Source organism: Mixia osmundae, assembly GCF_000708205.1.
Source record: "Mixia osmundae IAM 14324 unplaced genomic scaffold scaffold_14, whole genome shotgun sequence".
Classification (NCBI taxonomy): Eukaryota; Fungi; Basidiomycota; class Mixiomycetes; order Mixiales; family Mixiaceae; genus Mixia; species Mixia osmundae.
Window position 1 is genome coordinate 310,954 of NW_014575550.1, and position 19,959 is coordinate 330,912.

The following is a 19,959-nucleotide window of genomic DNA, read 5'->3' on the forward strand; positions in this document are numbered from 1 at the left end:
GAAACGACGCGTCTCGAACGTCGCCTCGAGCTCGCTCTGCCATCTGTGACCGACATGGCCTTGCCGGTGATCAACGTAGGTCTCGCATTCTCGCTCGCGTGAGGACGTTGATGATTTGCCGCAGCTACCGCTCGACTACGAGGCCGAAGCGCAAACGATACAGACCTTTTTGCAGAAATGTACTGCACCCACTCGCGCGGTGCTCAGGCGTCAAGGCATGATTCGAGTCGATGGTATGGACGACACCGCTCTCGAGGAGTCTGCACGCCGCGAGAACGCCATGGATGCCGACATGAGCTCGGAGGAGGAAGATGAGCTTGCAGAGGAAGATCGGCCAAAGAAATACCTGGACATGCTGGTACGCCATGCCATATCGCAAGGAGACGGATCTTGACGAGCTTTGTAGCAACGCGTTGCAAATCGAGAGCAAGAGAAGCTCGTCATCGAGCTCGACGACGTTTACAGGGTGAGTTTCTTGGTTCGCCAGAAGCACAGCTGCTCACCGTCGGCAATGAGCAGGTGGAAGGCGCGGCTCTTGTCGCGCATATTATGCAGAACGCGCTGCGATACCGCAATCTGTTCGGCACCGTCGTAGATCTGCTAATGCCAGAGGCGACGGTGGAGCTGACCGGCAAAGAAGACGTGCTAGATACCATCATGGAGCAGAGGCGCGAGCGATCGCGACTGAACGAAGAGGCAGGTGAAGAGATCTTCCCGATGGATTTGGTCAGACGATAGTGCGCTCAATGCTTTTGCGTCAAATTAAGGAGCTGACCAGTGGCTCAGCAATCTGTACTTCAAGCCAAGATCAGGCAGCAAGGCTCTAGCCGTCAGGGAAGTCCGAGGTGCCCATCTCGGCAAGTACATCACCGTTCGAGGTATCGTCACGCGTGTCAGCGAGGTCAAACCCCTATTGCTTGTTACGGCCTATACCTGCGATTCTTGCGGCGTCGAGATATTCCAGGAGGTCGCCCAAAAGACAGTCAAGCCGCTGACCGCGTGCATCAGCCAAGCATGCGTGGACGATGGTGGCCGTGGCACACTCCACATGCTCACTCGTGCTTGCAAATTCTCACCCTTTCAGGAGCTGAAAATCCAGGAAATGGTTCGCTGCGATTGGAACCCTGTAGGAGCTGGCTGACCTCCTCTGAATGCAGGCCGACCAAGTCCCTGTCGGGCACATTCCTCGCACGATGACGATTCACCTCAATGGAAATATGACCCGACAAGTCTCACCGGGCGACGTCGTCAATATTGGAGGCATCTTCTTGCCCATGCGCTATGAAGGCTTCAAGGCCATGCGACTCGGGCTGCAGACCGACACGTATCTCGAAGCGCATCACATTCATCAACTCAAGAAGCAGTACGAAGCTATGGAGCTGACGCCAAAGATTGTGCAACAAGTTCAAGAACTGAAAGAGGATCCTCGACTGTACGCCAAGCTGGCAACGTCAATCGCGCCAGAGATCTATGGACACGAGGACGTGAAGAAGGCTCTCCTGTTGCTTCTCGTCGGCGGTGTCACGAAAAACATGGGAGATGGCATGAAGATCCGGGGCGATATCAACATCTGCCTCATGGGCGACCCTGGAGTCGCCAAGTCCCAGCTGCTCAAGTATATTACTAAGATTGCGCCTCGAGGTGTCTATACCACTGGCCGGGGCTCGTCCGGCGTTGGTCTCACTGCTGCGGTCATGCGCGATCCCGTCACAGACGAAATGGTGCTAGGTATGCCTTTCCCGTGCTCAGCCATGTGTCACGCTGAACTTGGCCACAGAGGGCGGCGCGCTCGTGCTCGCCGACAATGGCATCGCATGCATTGATGAATTCGACAAGATGGATGAATCTGATCGCACAGCGATCCACGAAGTGATGGAGCAGCAGACCATATCGATCTCAAAGGCTGGCATCACGACGACGTTGAATGCTCGCACATCGATTCTGGCTGCCGCAAATCCTCTATACGGACGCTATAATCCCAAGATCTCACCGGTCGACAACATCAACCTGCCCGCTGCCTTGCTGTCTCGGTTTGACATCCTCTTCTTGATCTTGGACACTCCGACGCGTGACGATGACGAGCGTCTGGCTCAGCATATCACTTATGTGCACATGCACAGTCAAGCACCGGAGCTCTTGACCGATATAGTTAGCCCCACTTTGATGCGTCATTACATCGCGCTGGCTCGGCAAAAGCGGCCGACCGTTCCGCCCGCCGTGTCAGAATACGTCGTCGGTGCATACGTACAGCTTCGGAAGCAGTCCAAAGAAGACGAAGATCGCAATCAGGCATTCACGTACACTTCTGCGCGAACACTTCTCGGCATCTTGCGGTTATCACAGGCATTGGCTCGCTTACGATTCGCAGATGAGGTCGAGATACCGGACGTTGATGAAGCACTGCGCCTGTCTGAAGTCAGCAAGTCTTCGCTCTACAATGACGATGCCGATATGCGGGCAGCAGAGAACGATCGAACAGACACGTCTAAAATCTACCGCATCATCCGCGATATGAATGAGGCTGCTTCTGAAGAAGACGATGCGCTCAGCTTGCGCGAGATCAGGGAGCGCGTGCTTGCCAAAGGATTCACTGAAAGCTCACTCACGGTACGCCGATCCTTTGCACAACCTCTTCGCCAGACTAATGATCGTGCACAGGAATGCCTGGACACTTATGAGGAGCTCGATGTGTGGCAGAGAGAAGCTCAAGGGACGATGCTGCGTTTCTTACAGGCATGATATAACAATCGTGCGGGGTGAGTGGCCTGTTGTAAGCGAATGTGAGGTCTATTGCTTGAGCTTGGGCAGCCAGTCATTGACGAGTTTCTTGTGTGCACCAGCTCTGATTGTGGAATCCTCAGAAGCAACGATCGTGCCTTTGTCATTGATGATCAGCGTCACTCGGCCGTCCATGAGACCCATCATTGATCCTGGGATCTTGTAGAGCGCTCGAATCTTGCGGTCTGAGTCAGAGACCAGAGTAAAGTCTAGCTTGTTCTTGCTCGCAAAAGCTGGTCTCCCGGGATCAGCCCGTGCAAGTCTGCTAACAGAGCATAGCTACCTTTCAGAGCTTCGGGCGAGTCTGCCGAAACGCCGACGACCCGGGCATTGACGCCTTTGAAGTCGTCCGTTGCGCTAGTGTCGCGCATGTTACACGCCTCAGCCGTACATACGGGCGTGCCCGCTGTCATGCTATCATGCATGAGCGAGATTCTGTGAGCACGACACATGACATACCCTTGGGGAAGAAATACAGAACAGTCGGCTGGCCATCCGGCTTGAAAGTGAACGAACCCGAAGCCGCCGAGGGAGCAGTGAATTCTGGCGCTGCTTCGTTGAGCAGTGCGTAGACCATCTTTGCAAACAAGTGTACGATAGAAAGCAAAAGGCCTCGCGGTAACAAGCGCGGCTGACAGAACAAAGCGCTGACTTGTCTCAGAAGGCCGAACTCGGTCGACAACGGGTTATCACGCACGATGACGCCGCCGCCCTAGCATCCTTCCCCGGCCAAGAATTCGTCCAATGCGGCGTTGAGCTATATAAGGCGCCGAGAGCAGACTGTACTCCTCATAAACGCTCAACACCTACACAGACAAGCCGTCTCAGATGACATTCAGCCTCGATGATATTCCAGATCAGACTGGCAAGGTGCGCACAATTCCATGAACCCTGCGCCGCTCACAACGTAAGCTTAGGTCGGCGTAGTCAGCGGTGGCAATGCTGGCATTGGCTACGAAACCGTCAAAGCTCTGGCAAGCAAGGGCATGAAGGTCTACATGGCATCTCGCAATCAGAGCAAGGCAGAAGCGGCCATCAAGAAGCTTGTGGACGAAGTTCCAGCTGCCAAAGGACGCGTCGAATTCCTTCAGCTGGACCTGACGAGCCTCAAGGGCAGTCATGCATCCGCCGAAGCGCTCGCCGCCAAGACTGATAAGCTCTCACTCATCGTCAACAACGCAGGCGTCATGGCGAACCCGTATTCACTAACCACCGATGGACTCGAGATTCAGACAGCGACCAATCACTTCGGACCTTTCGTATTCACGCAGACACTGTTACCACTTCTCGAGAAGACCGCCCAGTCGACGAATGAGCCCGTAAGGATCGTCAATCTTTCTTCGGTCGCGCACACGATGACCGCGTTCGGCAAGCCCGACTTTCGATCTGTCAAGTCAGCAAACGCGACTTTTGGACCGTCCATCCTCGGCGCGTGGCGTAGATACGGCCAGAGCAAAGCCTGCCAGATCTTATACTCGATCGAGTTCAATAAGCGATACGCCGAAAAGAAGATCTACATGCTTAGCGCACATCCAGGCCTCATTGACTCCGGTCTCTGGGTAAATTCGCCAATCATGAGCGCCTTCCTCAAGCGAACGGTCTTCCTCTCACCTGCCGAAGGTGCCCTCGATTCGCTATATGCTGCCACATCGCCAGAGGTCATCTCCAAAGATCTCCGGGGCGCTTACATTACGCCCATAGCGAAAGTGTCTACTCCCTCGAGAAATGCTCGCGATCCGGAACTGGCCAAGCAATTATGGTCACTCAGTAGCCAACTACTCCAGGAGAAGAGCGGTCACACCTCATAGCTTGCCTGCAAAATGCTCGTTGTTGCTATGCATGTAAGCTTAGGCCTGGCCCTGGTGCTCTACAACGGACGGTCGTGAGCTCGTCTTGCTGCCATCCCAGCCGGCTTCGGCGAATGATTCCTGAAGTGCTTTGATTACTCTATCGATATCACCACGTTTGGCATCGATAGCCGTGATTGAGAGATGGCCCACACGGATGTACGTTTCTGTCTTAGGATCAGTCAAATGTGTCTGATGTCTGGCATGAGCGCACCTTTGATGTCCTTGTGCAGACCTGCTGCAACAACGATGCCTTTCTTGAGCATCTTCGGAACAATATCGCTCGGTTTGAGGGGCGAAGGAACGTAGATGGCCGTCATGCCATTGGCAGATGCATCGGGATGAAGCGGGACTTGCTTGAGGCCGAGATCGTTGACAGCTTGCTTCAGTCGTAGACTGCTCTCCTTGTGAAGCGCGAAGCGCTGCTCGAGCGAAGGTGACTGCTCGGTGATCGCTCTCAGTGAGGCTTGGAATGCCCAGATAAGGTTGGTGGGCGGTGTAGCAAAGTAAGCGGCTTGACCTTTGCCGTAAGCTTGCATGATGGGTAGCCAGCGTCGCCAGCTTGCGAAGTAAGACGTGACAGGTGTCTTGCGGGCAGCCAAGACTGCCATTGCTCGCTCACTCGCAACGGTCACCGATAGACCGGGGGGTACGCCCAAGCCTTTCTGACTGGCCGAAATGACGACGTCTACGCCCCAATCGTCCATGCGAATCTCTTCACTTGCGACAGCGCAGACACCGTCCAGGATTGTCAGTGTGTCGGGCGAGACTTTCTTGACTGCCGCGCAGATCGCCTTGGCGTCCGACAGAACGCCCGTTGCTGGTCGCGAGACTGTCAGCTCTGTACAGATGCCACGAGAAACAGTCTCACAGGTGTCAACATGCGTGAAGGTGACAAGCTTGTACTTTTTCTGTGACAATGCTGATTCGATTTCTGCCGGTCCAGGTCGATCACCTATCGGGGCCTTGACCTGATCCACTTTGGCGCCATAAACCTCGAGACAATCTGCAAACGCATCGCCAAAATAGCTAAATGGAGGAAATCAGCGATATGACGATACGCTTCGATCGACTTGCCCAGAGTTGAGGACCAGGACGTCCTCGCCAGGCTCGACCAGGTTTGATGCCACCATGTCCCTAGCGCTGCTTCAGCCAGAGGTGCAGAGGATTGCAAGCAGCGACTCACCAGCCGAGCGTACCGCTGCCTGCCACGAGAAAGGGCTGAGCCGAGGTCGTGTAGAGAACTTGCTTGATCATCTTGAGACAGTCTTGAAACACGGCGGCGAAGGCGGGCGCCGTGTGGCCCACAGAGGGATGTGCATTTGCGTAGAGCACCTCATCCGAGACCTCGATGGGGCCTGTGCTTGACATGAGCGAGCTACAAGTTGTCATCGGCGAGGGCTGACCTGGAATAACCAGCAGATTGTGCGGCTCCTGCTTGAAGCCTGGAGGAGCGAGGGCACTGGGAGTCAGCGGAGTGCCCACATGGCTCTCGACGGGCAGAGGGTAAGGAATGGTAGATGCCGACAAGGGTGAGAGATGGCCACTCAGCATGGTCAGCCGGGTTGTCGCTGCCCTCTCTGGCGTTGGAAAGGCTGACATGGGCGAGGGCGTGCACGCCATAAGGGGCGAATCAGAGCGTGCACTAGATGAAGTGGGACTAGTGTTAGCTGCGGCGTAGTAGTCATCTTTGCCGGCAAGGGGCCTGCCGGTCAAAACGCTCAGTTTGCCACGATGGCCGATCGAGCCAAAGCCTTTGAATGTCATTTGCGATTGAAGCTCCTGGTGTAAACGAGAGTGTCGTATGCGCGTTTCAGTCTTTTGACTTGACGCTGTAAGTCACGACGCTCATAAGCCGCACCTCGCTCTGTTGTACTTTGGCCCGGAGCAAGTCACGCCCTCGAGCCGATGCTATTGAGCTCGACGCTGCCTTCGCTCGCATGCTCTTGTAGATGATCGTTCGGAAGAGAGAGGTTCGAAATGCGAGCATGAAGAGGCAGAAGTCCACCTACTTGAGCTCATGACGGCAGACTTGCCTGCACCGTCTTTAGTTAGCTCTATAGATGCTTTCGAGCGTGCAGCGCACCGTGGGGCGTACTGAAGGTGGTCAAGCTAGACCTTGAGGTGAGAGCAGTGCGGATGTAGTGTACCGAGAGGCCAATCGTAAAGAGAGAAAGCGAGGTGGTTGCAAAGAGTCGGGGTGTGAGTCTGATCGTGTTCTTCTCCGCTAGTCTGCGCGTTGTGCTCGGATCAGCTCTGCCCGGAAGGACATAGTCGAGCGCTAGGCTCTCGTCTGCAGGGTCTCGCACCTTGACGTGAGTGCTTGCATGCGCTTGGATCTCGACCGTCTCTATCTCGCGATCCGTCGATCTTCGCTGAGCTTCGAGCTTCGAGCTTCATTGACTCTTCCCGATCCGAGCCATCACGTTTGCCGGTTCTACAGCTATGCGCCAGCCTCGAGTCATCGTCATCCGACATGGTCCGTCCCCTGCACAGCAAATGCTCCCGCTGAGATAGACAGCCCAGGCGAGACTGAGTGGTCAATCAATGGTCGACATACAGGGACATCTGATATCCCATTGACAGCCAAAGGAGAAGAGCAAGTCGCTCGACTGAGCAAGACAGCTGTCGGACCAGACGGTACGCACACCTAGTCCACCAACTTCACGGAGCACTCAAACGTACAACAGGCTTCCTGCGACGTTCGTCGGCTTCTCTTTCCTCGCCTATCATAGGTCGCTCACATTTTCATTAGCCGAGCGAATAGCCCGTATATTTGTCTCGCCTCGCGTACGAGCCAGGCGAACGCTCGAACTGTTGCTCTCCTCAGTGCCTCAGCCACAACGCGACTTGCTCGCAGACCGAACCACGATAGACGACGCCGTTCAAGAATGGATGTATGGCGAAGGTGAAGGCTTGCGCCCCGCCGAGCTCTCTCAGCGCTATGGCTCGCAATGGCAAAAGTACCGTGATGGCTTCCCGGGCGGCGAAACACCTGAAGCCATTCGCACACGAATCCAAGGCGTCATCTCGAATGTCCATGCTGTTCATGCACGCTATTGGGAGGCAAATGATGAGAGCGAGCCCAGTGATGTGCTCATTGTCTCGCATGGCGATTTCACGCGATGTCGGTCGGCCAGCACTGCTGCCACAGTTGGGCTTACGCAGATTCAAGGTTTCTTGATCGCTTGGCTCGATCTGCCGTTCGAAGCAGGTCAGAATCTTACAGTCTCTCCAGGCGCGATCAACGTTGGCGGCTACCGGCCTAACAGCATCAGCAAACGCACGCTCGAGTAAATGCCTTACTTGCGGTTGGTATAGATCTGATGGACGAGCAGAGGATTCAACTTGTATTCGCTGCCACCGAGCTAGACGTGCTCTTGCTGTTGTGGCCTACGTCCGAGACACATTCATTGAGATCTCCATTAAGCAGAGATGACCCTCTGTTTGGATTCTTGCAAGCCGAGGATTGCTCTTCGCAGGCAATGCTGACGTGTCAGTTTGACTTTGCGATCTCATTTTTGACATCGTCGACGACGTCGAGTCAGCTCGCCAAACGATGGCAACAGCACTCAAGGATGTCTTTGCGGCACGAGCCGAGTTGCATCTTCCAGTGTTTGTAACCTTTATGACGGCGGGCTATCCGCACCCTGACAAGTCTGTCGACATCATGCTAGCGATGGAAGCAGGTGGTGCAGACATCATCGAGCTCGGCGTGCCGTTCACAGATCCACTGGCAGACGGCAAAGCAATCCAGGAGAGCAACAATGTCTGTATATGTCTTCAGCTTGCAGCCCGCGCGTGCTGACTCGGTCGTCAGGTGGCGCTCGAGCACGATTGCGACTATACAAGGTGCTTGGAGATCGTCAAGGAGGCCAGAGCAAGGGGACTCAAATGCCCCGTCATCCTGATGGGCTACTACAATCCTCTGCTTGCTTATGACACAGAGTACGGCACCGACAAAGCTGTCGTCGATGCCAGAGCAGCCGGCGTCTCTGGCTTCATCGTCGTCGATCTGCCACCCGAAGAGGCTATCGAGTTTCGCAAAGTTTGCACGAGCAACGGGTAAATTACGATACCTGATGTAAGTCAAGCTGAAGTATGATGTGCAGGTTGTCATACGTACCTCTTATTGCGCCCTCGACGACCGACGCGCGCATCCGCTTCCTGGGCTCGATTGCAGATTCATTCATCTATGTCGTCTCAAAGGTCAGTCTGCTCTGCGTAGCAGTAATTTCGCTCAATGCCAGCAATAGATGGGTACAACCGGCGCAGCTTCCGCTGTCAATACCGATCTCCCAAACCTTGTGAATCGTATAGAGACATTGCTGGATCAGCCAATACCGCTTGCCGTTGGCTTTGGCGTCTCGACGCACGAGCACTTTGATCAGGTCGGCTCGGTTGCAGACGGTGTCGTCGTCGGCTCAAAGCTTATTGCCGCCGTCGAAGCCGCCTCTAAGGAATCAGGTGACCCTGTCAAAGCAGTGCGCGATGCCTGCGAAAGCATCTGTGGCGGCCGTGCTCGTGCCGATGCCGGCGTAAATCGTCAAATACAGCGCAGAGCTCGCGCTAATGGCAAGGGTGTCAACGGTCCAGGCAACGCAGACGTACCGACGACGACGACAGCAAGAGCGACGACCAATGGCATCAAGCACATCACGCCCATCATCGATGGCGTGGTGACGGATGAGACCCGGCAAACAGTACCGGGACTAGATTCGATTCCGCAGAAGGACGCAAAGACAGGCGAGAGCGCCGTCCTGCCGCCCCGCTTCGGCGAATTTGGCGGACAGTATGTACCAGAGGCACTCGTCGACTGTCTGGCAGAGCTCGAGCAGTGCTTCAAAGACGCAACCGCCGATCCGGCATTCTGGGCGGAATGGGAGAGCTACTACAACTACATGAACAGACCGTCAAATCTATACGAAGCAAAGCGTCTGACCGAAAAAATTGGAGGCGCACGTATCTGGTTCAAGAGAGAAGATCTGAATCATACGGGCAGTCACAAGATCAACAATGCAGTCGGTCAGATCCTCCTCGCCAAGCGTATCGGTAAGAAGCGCATCATCGCAGAGACTGGCGCTGGTCAACACGGTGTTGCAACCGCTACCGTCTGCGCTAAATTGGGCCTCGAATGCGTCGTCTACATGGGAGCCGAAGATGTCAGGAGGCAGGCCCTCAACGTCTTCCGCATGAAAATGCTTGGCGCAAAGGTCGTCGCTGTTGCGAGTGGAAGCCAAACGTTGAAGGATGCAATCAACGAAGCTATGCGCGACTGGGTCACCAATCTTTCGACGACCCACTTTCTCATTGGATCAGCAATTGGACCTCATCCATTTCCCACCATCGTAAGAGAGTTTCAGAGCGTCATCGGCAAGGAAATCAAATGGCAATTACAAGAAGCAGTCGGTCGATTGCCCGATGCCGTCGTCGCTTGTGTTGGCGGCGGAAGCAACGCCATCGGGACGTTCTATCCTTTTCAGGCAGACACGAGCGTTCGTCTCGTCGGTGTCGAAGCTGGCGGTGAAGGCGTCGATACGCCTTATCATTCTGCCACGCTCAGCAAAGGTACGAAAGGAGTCCTGCACGGCGTGCGCACGTACCTGCTTCAGTCTAACAAGGGTCAGATTATTGGCACCCATTCAATCTCTGCCGGCCTAGACTACAGCGTGCGCCATCTCTTGCTCCACATTGCTATTGTCCACTGACAGATACCTCTACAGGGCGTTGGGCCTCAGCATGCGTTCCTCAAGGACTCTGGTCGAGCAGAATACACCGCGGCAACAGATCTCGAATGTCTCAAAGGATTCCGCCTGTGCACAGAAAATGAGGGCATAATTCCAGCGCTAGAGACGGCGCATGCGATCTGGGGAGCATGTGAGCTGGCAAAGACAATGCCCAAAGATGCCAACATCGTGCTGGTTCGTCGCGCGTATTCCCATTTTGCCGTATCTGATCGCCCACTCTGCGTAGTGCTTATCTGGTCGTGGCGACAAAGACGTCGAGCAGATTGCCGATCAGCTTCCAAAGTACGCAGAACGACTAGATTGGCATCTTGTGAACTAGTGTATCGCATGCATCCTGCTAGCATATGTCAAGTGTGTTGGGCTGCCAAAACTAACAATTACCCCGCGCTAGATATCGGTCGGTCAGTCGGCAACTTCGCGTCGCCGGTAAACTCAAAACGAGGACGTTTACCACCTCGAGCAGACTGTCAGCTTTAGCACCATGTTCCCCAAAACCAACCAGGGTCTCGCTGCGCCGGGCTCGAAAGCGATGCTCAAGCTGACACCCGGCTCACCCGAACGGAGGATTACCTGGCTACAGCTCCTGCACTTGATCTACATCCTCGTACCTTATCTTAGTCAGTGAAGCTGCGTACCGTCCAATGCGCTCCTGATGCGCTGTAAGAACAGCTATTCGCCTTCCACTTTCTATCCTGTTCAAGCACATATTGCCGCTGCTGACGTTCTATCGCTACAAATCGGCTATCGTCAAAAATGTCGGGCGGCCTGCATATGCCGATGTTGTCGCTCGTATGACCAACTATGTCCTGTCTAGGTAAAGACTGAGAAGTCTCGCTCGCTCTCGTACTGACCTTTGAAAGCAGATCTACTCAGTCGCAAGCTCGCGCGTTGCTTTTTGGGCGCACGAATCCCTACAACATGACGTACAGCTCGCCGCTCTTTTGGGGCAAGAAGCAATGGCTTAGTGAAGTCAAGGAGCCGGGCATAACCGGCAGATGGATCGCAAATCAACACACTGCTCGTAAAGATGACGACCTCGTCCTTTTCTTCGTGCATGGCGGCGGCTTCGTGCTAGATACCGGCGGAAGCGCGCAAGGTGAGCGTCTTGGTAGCTATCTCAGTGCAGTGACCTGATACATCTAGCAGGCTTCTTTGGGTTTCTCATGCAGGAATTGACAGTCAAACGTGGCCTCCGCTTCTCAATCTTTCAGCTGGACTATGGTAAGAAAGCTGGCGATCTACATGCGCGCGAGCTCACCTGGAAGCTGCAGAGCTCGCGCCAGAATACATCTTCCCATCACAGATCATTGAGACGCAAGCAGCATACGCCTGGCTCGTCAACAAGCAGGGCATCTCGCCTGACAAAATCGTCCTCGGAGGCGATAGCGCTGGCGGCTCAATCATTCTGTCTTTTTTACTTCATCTTGCACGATCCAATCCAGCCATCACAACACCAGAAGCAATCTTCGGTCCGGTGCCTCGTAGACCTGCCGCGACTCTGTGCATTTCACCCTTTGTCAAGGCGATCTCGAATCTACCATCACGCTTCGAGAATGCCGATTACGATCTGATCGAACATAGATCAGCCTACGCCGCAGTCCTCAGTTACTCAGGCGCGGCCGATATCACTCCCAAGCTCACCTGGTGGCCGCACCATCTGTTCTTCAAGCTGCCGCACAAAGATCTCGAGATTCCCACGTCCTCGGGCGGCACACGCAATGCACGGATCAGTGCGGAGCCCAAACTGGACACTACCAAAGCTCGACAAAACTTCGTGGCCAACATGGGCGATCCTTACCTCAATGTAAGCTGTGCGGAAGATCCAGCCTGGTGGAAGGAGGCAATGCCCGAACGCAACCTCATCACCTGGGGCGGGCGCGAGATCTTCAGAGATGATATCGTCGAGTGGACCGGCAAGCTTGACAGAGCCGACTGCGACTACGAGACGCTCGTCAAGCCCTTGGGCTCGCACGATTGGCTATTGTACGATTTTACTATCCCGGGTCTACACATTACCAACAGCACCGGACCAGACCGCCGGTTGATGTGGGGCGTCGAGTCGGTGGCCGACTACATGTGTACACTCACAGACGCCCGCACGGCCAAGGTGGTCGATCTAGAAATCTAGCGAATGCATCGAATTTGCACCGACTGAAAGTTGGACAGACCTGCTGTAGTGTACTGACAAGGCTCTAGGATGCAATGACCAGGAATGCGATGATGTAGCGATCATGTCTGCTCGCGTGAGAGGCGTTCTTCCTTGAGTTTGTAGAAGAGCGAGCCGTCAATGACGCCGCGGGCATCGTCGCGCGACAGCTTCCCCTTCGTCGTACTACCCACTGCAATGAGCCATGTTGTCCACCATCTAGAGAGCATCAGTAGATGCAACTGCTGCAATGATCAAAGGCTCACTCAAAGATCGCCGCGAAAACCCCAAAGGGATCCATAAGAACTCGTTGGCCCTTTGTTGCGCGATAGAGCTCGCCGGATGTCAATTCGTCGCCTTTGCCGTACTTGTGGAAGAAATCGTGTGCTTTCTGGGGAACAAAGCGGCCTTCGTTGTCATACGCGCCGCTATCCGAACCATGCTTGCAGCGGTGGATGTTTTCGATGTAGACTCGAAAGTAGGGATCGGGAAGGTAGCCGCTGACAGTGGGGTATGAGAATGCAGAATGAATGATGAAGATGGCGAGGAAGCTGATGATGTAGCCGTATCCGCAGGCTCTGAAGCCGCGATAGGTGTCAAGTGGCCAGATGACGCCGTCACCGTCACCGTCAAAGAATGCAACATGCTTTTGCAAAGTCGTGTAGCCTTCGTTCTGGGCTGCAACTTGCTTGCCGACAGTCTGACCGTAGACAGTGGCAGCCTCCGCGTCTGCGTGTAGCTCAGTGCTGGCAGGAGCAAATTCTGCACGAGGAAAGCCAGCGTGGGGAATAGCGGTGATGCCAGCCTGACGTTGGGCTGTCACCGGTGCTCGATCGGCGACCGAGGCACTGGCAAGTGAGTCATCAAGGTTGGCGAGATACTCGTCGATGATAGCTTCCTTGTGATGACCCTTTCCGTGCGTTCTGATCGTCGTGTGACCGTTGACTTCGACAACTTGACCAGACAGCCCATTGGGCTTGTTAATCTGCGATCCGCTCGACCTTCGACCTGTCATGTTGCGCGACAGGCTGGCGATTAATGGCGGGTGACACCGGTGACGTCGCGATGGCGAACTGACTGATCGACTGATATTGATAACGTGCATGCTCGCGAGTACTCAATCGGGTGTCAATCCGCACAGCTGTCCCTGCGATCTGTGTCCGCGACATGAACATCCTAGCACAAGCTCGGCAACTGGAATGAAAGGCTGTAATTTTGCTGTAGACAACGTTCGCCGCAATGCCAGCAAGCAAGATCCGACATTCAATCGGCTCTACCTGCAAGCCACTCTGCGCCGCCTCAGCACGCCCTGAAGCTGTCAGCACGCGCAGACTACGTTGCGACACCTCTGGCTTGTCTCACTATGTCACACAGTCCGCTGGATCATCTTATAGCCCTCCGTCGAGGCTGACGGAACTACCGTCAGCGTGGATGACCGCAAAAGTCTAAGAACACAGCGCTCCTCCGACTCGCAGGGATCGTTACCCAACGATGGAAAAGTTGCACATTCGTCAAAACGCGTTTGACACGGAATATCATGTTGTCATGCAGCCCCTTTATGCCTGACAACGTTGCAACCTACGACGTTCTCATCGCTTTAGCACAGCGGGCGAACAAAGCAGTCATGTTCGCAGTTTTCGCGTTCGCATTGTCCTTCCTCGGACTCTTCGGGGTCACGTCTGGCTCGGTCATCCCGCAAGCAGATGGCTTGCAAGCTCGTCACCCCGTCGGGCCCTGGCAACCAACGACGATTACCATCTACACCGAGACACATACTTTACTCTTTGAGGCCTACGTCGACCTCCGAGTTCGCCTGGACGATAACGCAAGTCTATATTGTCATTCAGTAAGGGCATGTCTGAATTTTCGACAGGGTTTGGAAGGCGGCGTGGGTCCTGGATACAAGCTTGCTTGGGAGGAGGCAAGCAGTGATGCTCTCGCTGGCGCAAAGATCCGCATGATTAGTCAGTCCTGCGCTAGCTGCTATCTACGGCCTGATGCAACTTGCTGCAACAGTCTCAAATTACGTACGCGATATCCTGGACCTGACGATGTATTATCCCCGTGGAAAAGGATTTTTCACATACTATACGATAAACGATCTTCAGCTTGACGGCACCGATGTGACAGTGAGCGCTCGTCACCCCGTCTTGACCAGTTCTGACTCCTCTATGACTCAGCTGAGCCCGTCCCTTGTTCAGTATGTTCATCCCTAGGCTCGCTCGTGTCGCGTGCTAAGAAATGAACGGCAGAGTCGTCAGCGGAGGACGCATTATCCCGGCGCATCCTTAGATCGTTTTGTCGTATCAGCTGCAGATAGAGTCTCGCTCAATGACTATGTCAAGTCACTACCGAGAGCGCCGTGGCCGGTAGAGGCTGATGTTCCACCCACTCACAGACAAAGTCAGCCGGAAACTGCCCGGGGAATATGGAATTCAAAACGAAGGAAGACAAGAGATGCCAGAATAAGGTAGAATCGGGGATATTCGAGCATTTTCTAGGCTCGCTACCTTGACTGAGGCAGCAACCGACTGAAAGATGCTCTTTTATATTCGCATAGCTCTTCGGCGCACTTTGAGCGATGAGTAGTCGACAGCGTCCAGTCCAAAGACGGCCAGCACGTCTTCCACGACTGCTCAGAATGTAATTTGACAGGAGTGCTGTTGCAACATCAGCTGGCGATCGCTGGGGCAGCGAGAGGCTTACCGTGGGAGCATGATCTGACTAGCCTGGCGAGATCGAAAAGCGAGACAATGTAGATGCATTGCGGCATAAGCGCTGAGGAAAGAAAGTGTTGCTTTTGTCAGTGCTGCCGGTAAGTCGGCTGTCTTGCTGTCGAGCCACGAGCTAGATCCGGCGAGCGAGCAAGCCTCGAAGGCTGGCCACATACGGTGGAGCACTTGTCGCAGGCGGATACTCTTCGTTCGCTGCAATTACTTCGTCTGGAGTTATCCGTCGCTGATAGCTTGCAAAGCTACCTCCGGACTGCAGTGTTCATAGGCAAAGCAAGATCCAGAGGCGGTTGTNGTCTTCTTGCTGACCAGCTTCTCGTCTGAACGACCGAGCGCGCCTCAACTTGACGGCCGCGAGCACAGCAGGTCAAATCTCGTCGGCTTACGCTCGTCCGCTTGTGTCACCTCACGCGCAATTCCCCATCAGACGACAGTTCACNACCCCTGCCTANNGGCCGCGGTCCCGGGCATGTTCCCAATTAGAGCGTCTGAAGCGGCTGTTGTCTTCTTGTCGGCCACGATTCTCGCCTCGACGAGTGAAGGCGCCTCCCNCTGATACTCGTGAGCTTCTCCAAGATTTCCAGAATGGTCACGGGCAGTCCTTCTCTCGCAGCTAGTCGCATAGAAAAGGAGCTCCCCGTCGAATCAGCCAGTNTGCGAGTCTGGCCTCGAGCTAACTCCAGATCATCACAGCTTTCGCAAAGGGTCTGAACGGACATGTCGATCTTGTTTCTTGGTCGCCAGAGCGTCGTTGACGAGCGAGCAGGCCTCCGAATGACAGCGTGGGGCAACCACGACTAGCCAAATGTTGCCGGCCAAGACTCTTCGTTCGCTGCATCTCCCTGCATAGACTACCCGTCCTCGAGCATGCTGATCTCTGAGTGCTATCAAGGATCCTCGCAAGACAGTGTCGGACTGATATTGTCGTGCTGGTCGAGACTGGCGCGCAAGGGAGAAAAAGCACAGACGTGTTAATTATCTCTGCTCGGGCGAGTTCGGTGATCTGCGCGCCTTGTCCGATTGATCACGCGCCAGCAGATCTGCAGCCAATGAGTCGTCTAGCATCACAGCCTCAACGTCTCATCACAAACTCACCAGTGTCGTCTGCCAGCTCCAAGCTGATGGCGAGAATGACGATCATGCCGACACCGTATGCCTTTGGCGATTCTCACGACAGTCTGGCGCATACCGTCTGGGCCTTGCGCTACTTGTCTCGTACTTATCGGCAATCATGTTTGATCCTTCGGTGTCATCGCCGCTGGATCATGTGCATGCTGAGCCTCAATGGATGCCTTTTGATTTCTCTGCGACTACTCCCGTCTTTGCATTCGCTGCTCGACATGTCCCAGCCACGCGCTATCACCACTTGTTGGTCAGGAAAGAGCAATCCGGAATCAGCCGCCATCATTCTTGCGCGCGAGTGAAGCGCGAGTGGAGTGAAGAATGCAAGCTGACAGATGACGCTGTCATCATAGTCAAGCGGATGCATACTAAGCAAATCTACAACATCGATCTGTTTGCTGGCGCATGTGATTTTCATCGATACATGTTTTTCTCTACGTGCACATCAAATGAGCAGCTCAGACTGAATAACATTCGCTGCAAGCGATCGAAGTCTCTGAATTCATCCATCCCCCCAATGGTACTTTGAAACCGAAAGACACCTAGGACCTTTGACCGTGTCATATAACAATTCAGCAACAAGTGAGCACCTTGATCGTTGAAAAAGGAACGCCCCAGGAAGTGACAGCAATGGTCGAGACACATAGCCGGACCTGAAGACTATCCGTTAGAGAATGTCAAGTGCACAGTAAAAATACGGTGAAAGGTAATCACAAACACCAAGCCGTTCGGTAGCCGTACACCTCGCCGTGTCACATTTTAGACACTGTGTCAGGCCTCTTTCTGAGTCTGTAGAGCTATTGACGATCTACCGCTTGCACTGATCTGATGGAACATAGTACCTGCATGAGCGCAGAAATGCACCGATAAGCATCATGTCAACAGTTAGGACGCATCTCAGCAGCGGGAAATTATCCACTGCTGCCGACGTCCGCTCGAGCAATATTGCATCAGTCGTCCGCTAGACACTATCCTGGAGACTATTGATGTATGCTACCGTCTCAAAGTACGGCTTCAGTCGTACTGCGGGCCAGGCAGGCAACATCTAGCTTCCAGACAGATCTGGTATTGCGAGTGAGGACAGCTCAACCTGCTCCGGAGTACGAACACATCTCTATGGATACTGTTCTGGCGCAGACTGACTGTCCGTCCCTTTGAATCGTCGTAATTGTTACAGGTAGTCTTCCGGCGATTTCTCAGATTGCAACTTGTGTCGTGTGAATACTGATGGCGACTGGATACCGTGCCAATGAAATGCAGCAATGCGACCGGATGAAGACTATGAGTGGCTTCGCTAAGGTCGCTGTGGTCAATCCAATGTCCTGTTAACGCGCCTAGATAAATTACGCCAATCAGATACTCGGGTGATTAATGACTTTTCCATGAATTACGCAATATTGAGTTTTGGCAAGGCAAATTGAGAAGATCTCCTGGCATTTCACTACTCGCCAATGGCAAAGCGGCGCTATCCTTTCTGATCGTCGGCATAAAACATACAGATCGATTGGCTCTCCGCTAAACCTTCCTTTCGTCACTTCTCGCTCAGTCGTCCAGTCCGATCATGTATCGTCGAGTAGCGCATACCTTGCAAAGTCCAATCGACACGACTGCCACGAGCTGCCAAGTCACGCCCAGTCACTTTGCTCATCTTCCTTCATGCCGCAAACAGCAGCTGTGGACACTGCTAGCTACTGTCACTGATGATACGCTCAGACATGGTCAGATCATGCGTCACAGCGCCGATAGTCAGAGAGCGTGGGACACTAGCGAGCAATCATCTCTTACTGGCGACTAGCTACGAGGCACCACGTCAGGCTAAAGGAGTGTCAGCAAGACGATCTCATCTACCCCAGTGAGAACAGCAGCGCCTCGAGGAACAGACGCCGTCGCCTGCCAGTATATGCACCACACTCATCGCACATGCACACCACATCGAGTCATCATCGAGCAAAGCCACTCGATAGAAATGAGCCACATCTATCATACCCCAGCTGATGATCTCAACTCACTCAGCGGATGTCTATCGTGCTTGCATCATATGATATCTGTCAGACTGCTCGAATCGTCCGCAAGATGGCAACTTGGTCTATCGGCGCCCTACCAGCTTGGGCTTGTCTATCTCGGCAATGACTCTGACCAACTCGCATTGCCGGCANAATCGTCCGCAAGATGGCAACTTGGTCTATCGGCGCCCTACCAGCTTGGGCTTGTCTATCTCGGCAATGACTCTGACCAACTCGCATTGCCGGCACCATTCATGTCCCGCGATGGATTATGCACCGCTTACCAGATCTGGGCAATCGTCATCCTACTCTCAATAGCTGTCCACATGAGTTCTCGTCTTTCAATTGTACATCTCTGAGCTGCCTGTCTTGCACTGCACACTGCAGATGATCAAAGTGACTTCCGACTAGACTGTGTCAAAGATGACATCAGATGCATCTACACTCTCACATTGATGGCTGTCAATCCTGAACTCATCCTCTCGGCAATAACACTGTCTGACTCACACTCGATGTCAGATACACACTAGATCCTCTACCAGCTCATATGCATCGGCGACTCGCAGTCTGCTTCCTGCGACTGTGACATTGAGAGACTTGGTCACAGCGGCAATCATCTCAATCTGTCAGCCGTCCAGCTGGCATCTCTGATTGTACGCTCTCGCCTGCCAGTATATGCACCACACTGATCGCACATGCACACCACATCGAATCATCGTCGACCTAGGCAACTCGACAGACATGAGCCCTTTCTGTCATACTCGAGCTGATGATCTCAACTCACTCAGCGGGTGTCTATCGTGCTCGCATGATACAACATCTGTGCCTTGCGGCTCGTCAGATTGCTCGAATCGTCCGCAAGATGGCAACTTGGTCTATCGGCGCCCTACCAGCTTGGGCTTGTCTATCTCGGCAATGACTCTGACCAACTCGCATTGCCGGCAGCACCAGCGATGGATTATGCACCGCTTGCCAGGTCTGGGCAATCGTCAACCTACTCTCAATAGCTGTCCACATGTGTTCTCGTCTTTCAATTGTACATCTCTGAGCTGCCTGTCTTGCACCGCACACTGCACATGATCAGAGTAATTTCTGGCTAGACTGTGTCAAAGATGACATCAGATGCACCTACACTCTCACATTGATGGTCGTCAATCCTGGACTCAACCTCTCGGCAATGACATCGTCTGACTCACACTCGATGTCAAATACACCTCAGATTCCCTATCAGCTCATATGCATCGGCGACTAACAGCATGCTTTCTGCAAATGTGGCATTGAGAGGCTTGGTCACAGCGGCAATCATTTCAATCTGTCAGCCATCAAGCCGGCATCTTCGATTGCACCGACATTCTATTGCACAATCATTCGAGTCAGTGTGTTGAGCTATAGATGGCATCATCAGACCAGGCGACTGCTTGACTAGAGCAGACATTGATGTGACATCATCACTAAAGGCTTGAGATCGATGGCAGCAGTCAAGCCAATCACTCGAGCCGGTACTTTACAGCTTGTCAGACTATGCTCATCGGAATGTATGCCACTTGCACAATCGATCACTTGCTGTGGAGCAGAGACACTTTA

The 19,959-nt window shown here is 53.9% G+C and overlaps 11 protein-coding genes across 11 annotated transcripts; 6 read left to right on the plus strand and 5 right to left on the minus strand.

Moving 5' to 3' along the window:
* Window positions 1-54: 54 nt before the first annotated feature.
* L969DRAFT_20316 (uncharacterized protein) lies at window positions 55-2,739 on the plus strand (the record flags this gene model as incomplete). The annotated part of the gene is made up of 8 exons (XM_014709511.1): window positions 55-75; window positions 125-358; window positions 407-466; window positions 520-737; window positions 787-1,105; window positions 1,158-1,728; window positions 1,778-2,607; window positions 2,659-2,739. The coding sequence occupies 8 exons, from the start codon at window positions 55-57 to the stop codon at window positions 2,737-2,739; spliced, it is 2,334 nt and encodes a 777-aa protein (XP_014564997.1).
* L969DRAFT_26648 (uncharacterized protein) lies at window positions 2,522-3,511 on the minus strand. The gene is made up of 3 exons (XM_014709517.1): window positions 3,238-3,511; window positions 3,062-3,184; window positions 2,522-3,011 (listed from the first exon to the last, which is right to left on the minus strand). Exons 1-3 carry the CDS (start codon window positions 3,353-3,355, stop codon window positions 2,788-2,790), a joined length of 465 nt encoding a protein of 154 aa, XP_014565003.1. The 5' UTR covers window positions 3,356-3,511; the 3' UTR covers window positions 2,522-2,787.
* A 95-nt stretch (window positions 3,512-3,606) lies between these two features.
* L969DRAFT_97312 (uncharacterized protein) lies at window positions 3,607-4,586 on the plus strand (the record flags this gene model as incomplete). The annotated part of the gene is made up of 2 exons (XM_014709649.1): window positions 3,607-3,648; window positions 3,696-4,586. 2 exons carry the CDS (start codon window positions 3,607-3,609, stop codon window positions 4,584-4,586), a joined length of 933 nt encoding a protein of 310 aa, XP_014565135.1.
* Window positions 4,587-4,625: 39 nt separating this feature from the next.
* L969DRAFT_612999 (uncharacterized protein) lies at window positions 4,626-7,399 on the minus strand (the record flags this gene model as incomplete). The annotated part of the gene is made up of 8 exons (XM_014709650.1): window positions 6,935-7,399; window positions 6,705-6,857; window positions 6,032-6,087; window positions 5,812-5,983; window positions 5,703-5,762; window positions 5,497-5,654; window positions 4,840-5,445; window positions 4,626-4,792 (listed from the first exon to the last, which is right to left on the minus strand). The coding sequence occupies exons 1-8, from the start codon at window positions 6,952-6,954 to the stop codon at window positions 4,626-4,628; spliced, it is 1,392 nt and encodes a 463-aa protein (XP_014565136.1). The 5' UTR covers window positions 6,955-7,399.
* Window positions 7,071-7,997, plus strand: L969DRAFT_54724 (uncharacterized protein; the record flags this gene model as incomplete). Its single annotated transcript, XM_014709651.1, has 5 exons — window positions 7,071-7,104; window positions 7,152-7,265; window positions 7,316-7,327; window positions 7,381-7,918; window positions 7,964-7,997. 5 exons carry the CDS (start codon window positions 7,071-7,073, stop codon window positions 7,995-7,997), a joined length of 732 nt encoding a protein of 243 aa, XP_014565137.1.
* A 162-nt stretch (window positions 7,998-8,159) lies between these two features.
* On the plus strand, window positions 8,160-10,723 carry L969DRAFT_90952 (uncharacterized protein). Its single transcript, XM_014709652.1, has 6 exons — window positions 8,160-8,394; window positions 8,446-8,690; window positions 8,738-8,834; window positions 8,882-10,294; window positions 10,349-10,546; window positions 10,599-10,723. The coding sequence occupies exons 1-6, from the start codon at window positions 8,185-8,187 to the stop codon at window positions 10,689-10,691; spliced, it is 2,256 nt and encodes a 751-aa protein (XP_014565138.1). The 5' UTR covers window positions 8,160-8,184; the 3' UTR covers window positions 10,692-10,723.
* A 130-nt stretch (window positions 10,724-10,853) lies between these two features.
* On the plus strand, window positions 10,854-12,500 carry L969DRAFT_20322 (uncharacterized protein; the record flags this gene model as incomplete). Its single annotated transcript, XM_014709512.1, has 5 exons — window positions 10,854-10,989; window positions 11,042-11,186; window positions 11,236-11,468; window positions 11,519-11,593; window positions 11,644-12,500. The coding sequence occupies 5 exons, from the start codon at window positions 10,854-10,856 to the stop codon at window positions 12,498-12,500; spliced, it is 1,446 nt and encodes a 481-aa protein (XP_014564998.1).
* Window positions 12,501-12,601: 101 nt separating this feature from the next.
* Window positions 12,602-13,533, minus strand: L969DRAFT_54945 (uncharacterized protein; the record flags this gene model as incomplete). Its single annotated transcript, XM_014709653.1, has 2 exons — window positions 12,602-12,737; window positions 12,785-13,533. The coding sequence occupies 2 exons, from the start codon at window positions 13,531-13,533 to the stop codon at window positions 12,602-12,604; spliced, it is 885 nt and encodes a 294-aa protein (XP_014565139.1).
* Window positions 13,534-13,757: 224 nt separating this feature from the next.
* Window positions 13,758-14,810, plus strand: L969DRAFT_97318 (uncharacterized protein; the record flags this gene model as incomplete). The annotated part of the gene is made up of 7 exons (XM_014709654.1): window positions 13,758-13,891; window positions 13,945-14,028; window positions 14,070-14,343; window positions 14,392-14,482; window positions 14,535-14,647; window positions 14,699-14,718; window positions 14,771-14,810. 7 exons carry the CDS (start codon window positions 13,758-13,760, stop codon window positions 14,808-14,810), a joined length of 756 nt encoding a protein of 251 aa, XP_014565140.1.
* Window positions 14,745-15,510, minus strand: L969DRAFT_263888 (uncharacterized protein). Its single transcript, XM_014709655.1, has 2 exons — window positions 15,225-15,510; window positions 14,745-15,178 (listed from the first exon to the last, which is right to left on the minus strand). The coding sequence occupies exons 1-2, from the start codon at window positions 15,289-15,291 to the stop codon at window positions 14,859-14,861; spliced, it is 387 nt and encodes a 128-aa protein (XP_014565141.1). The 5' UTR covers window positions 15,292-15,510; the 3' UTR covers window positions 14,745-14,858.
* L969DRAFT_90962 (uncharacterized protein) lies at window positions 15,348-15,883 on the minus strand (the record flags this gene model as incomplete). Its single annotated transcript, XM_014709656.1, has 2 exons — window positions 15,348-15,503; window positions 15,770-15,883. Coding segments are annotated over 2 exons (252 nt in total), but the record flags the coding sequence as incomplete, so codon positions are not given.
* Between the last annotated feature and the right edge of the window lie 4,076 nt (window positions 15,884-19,959).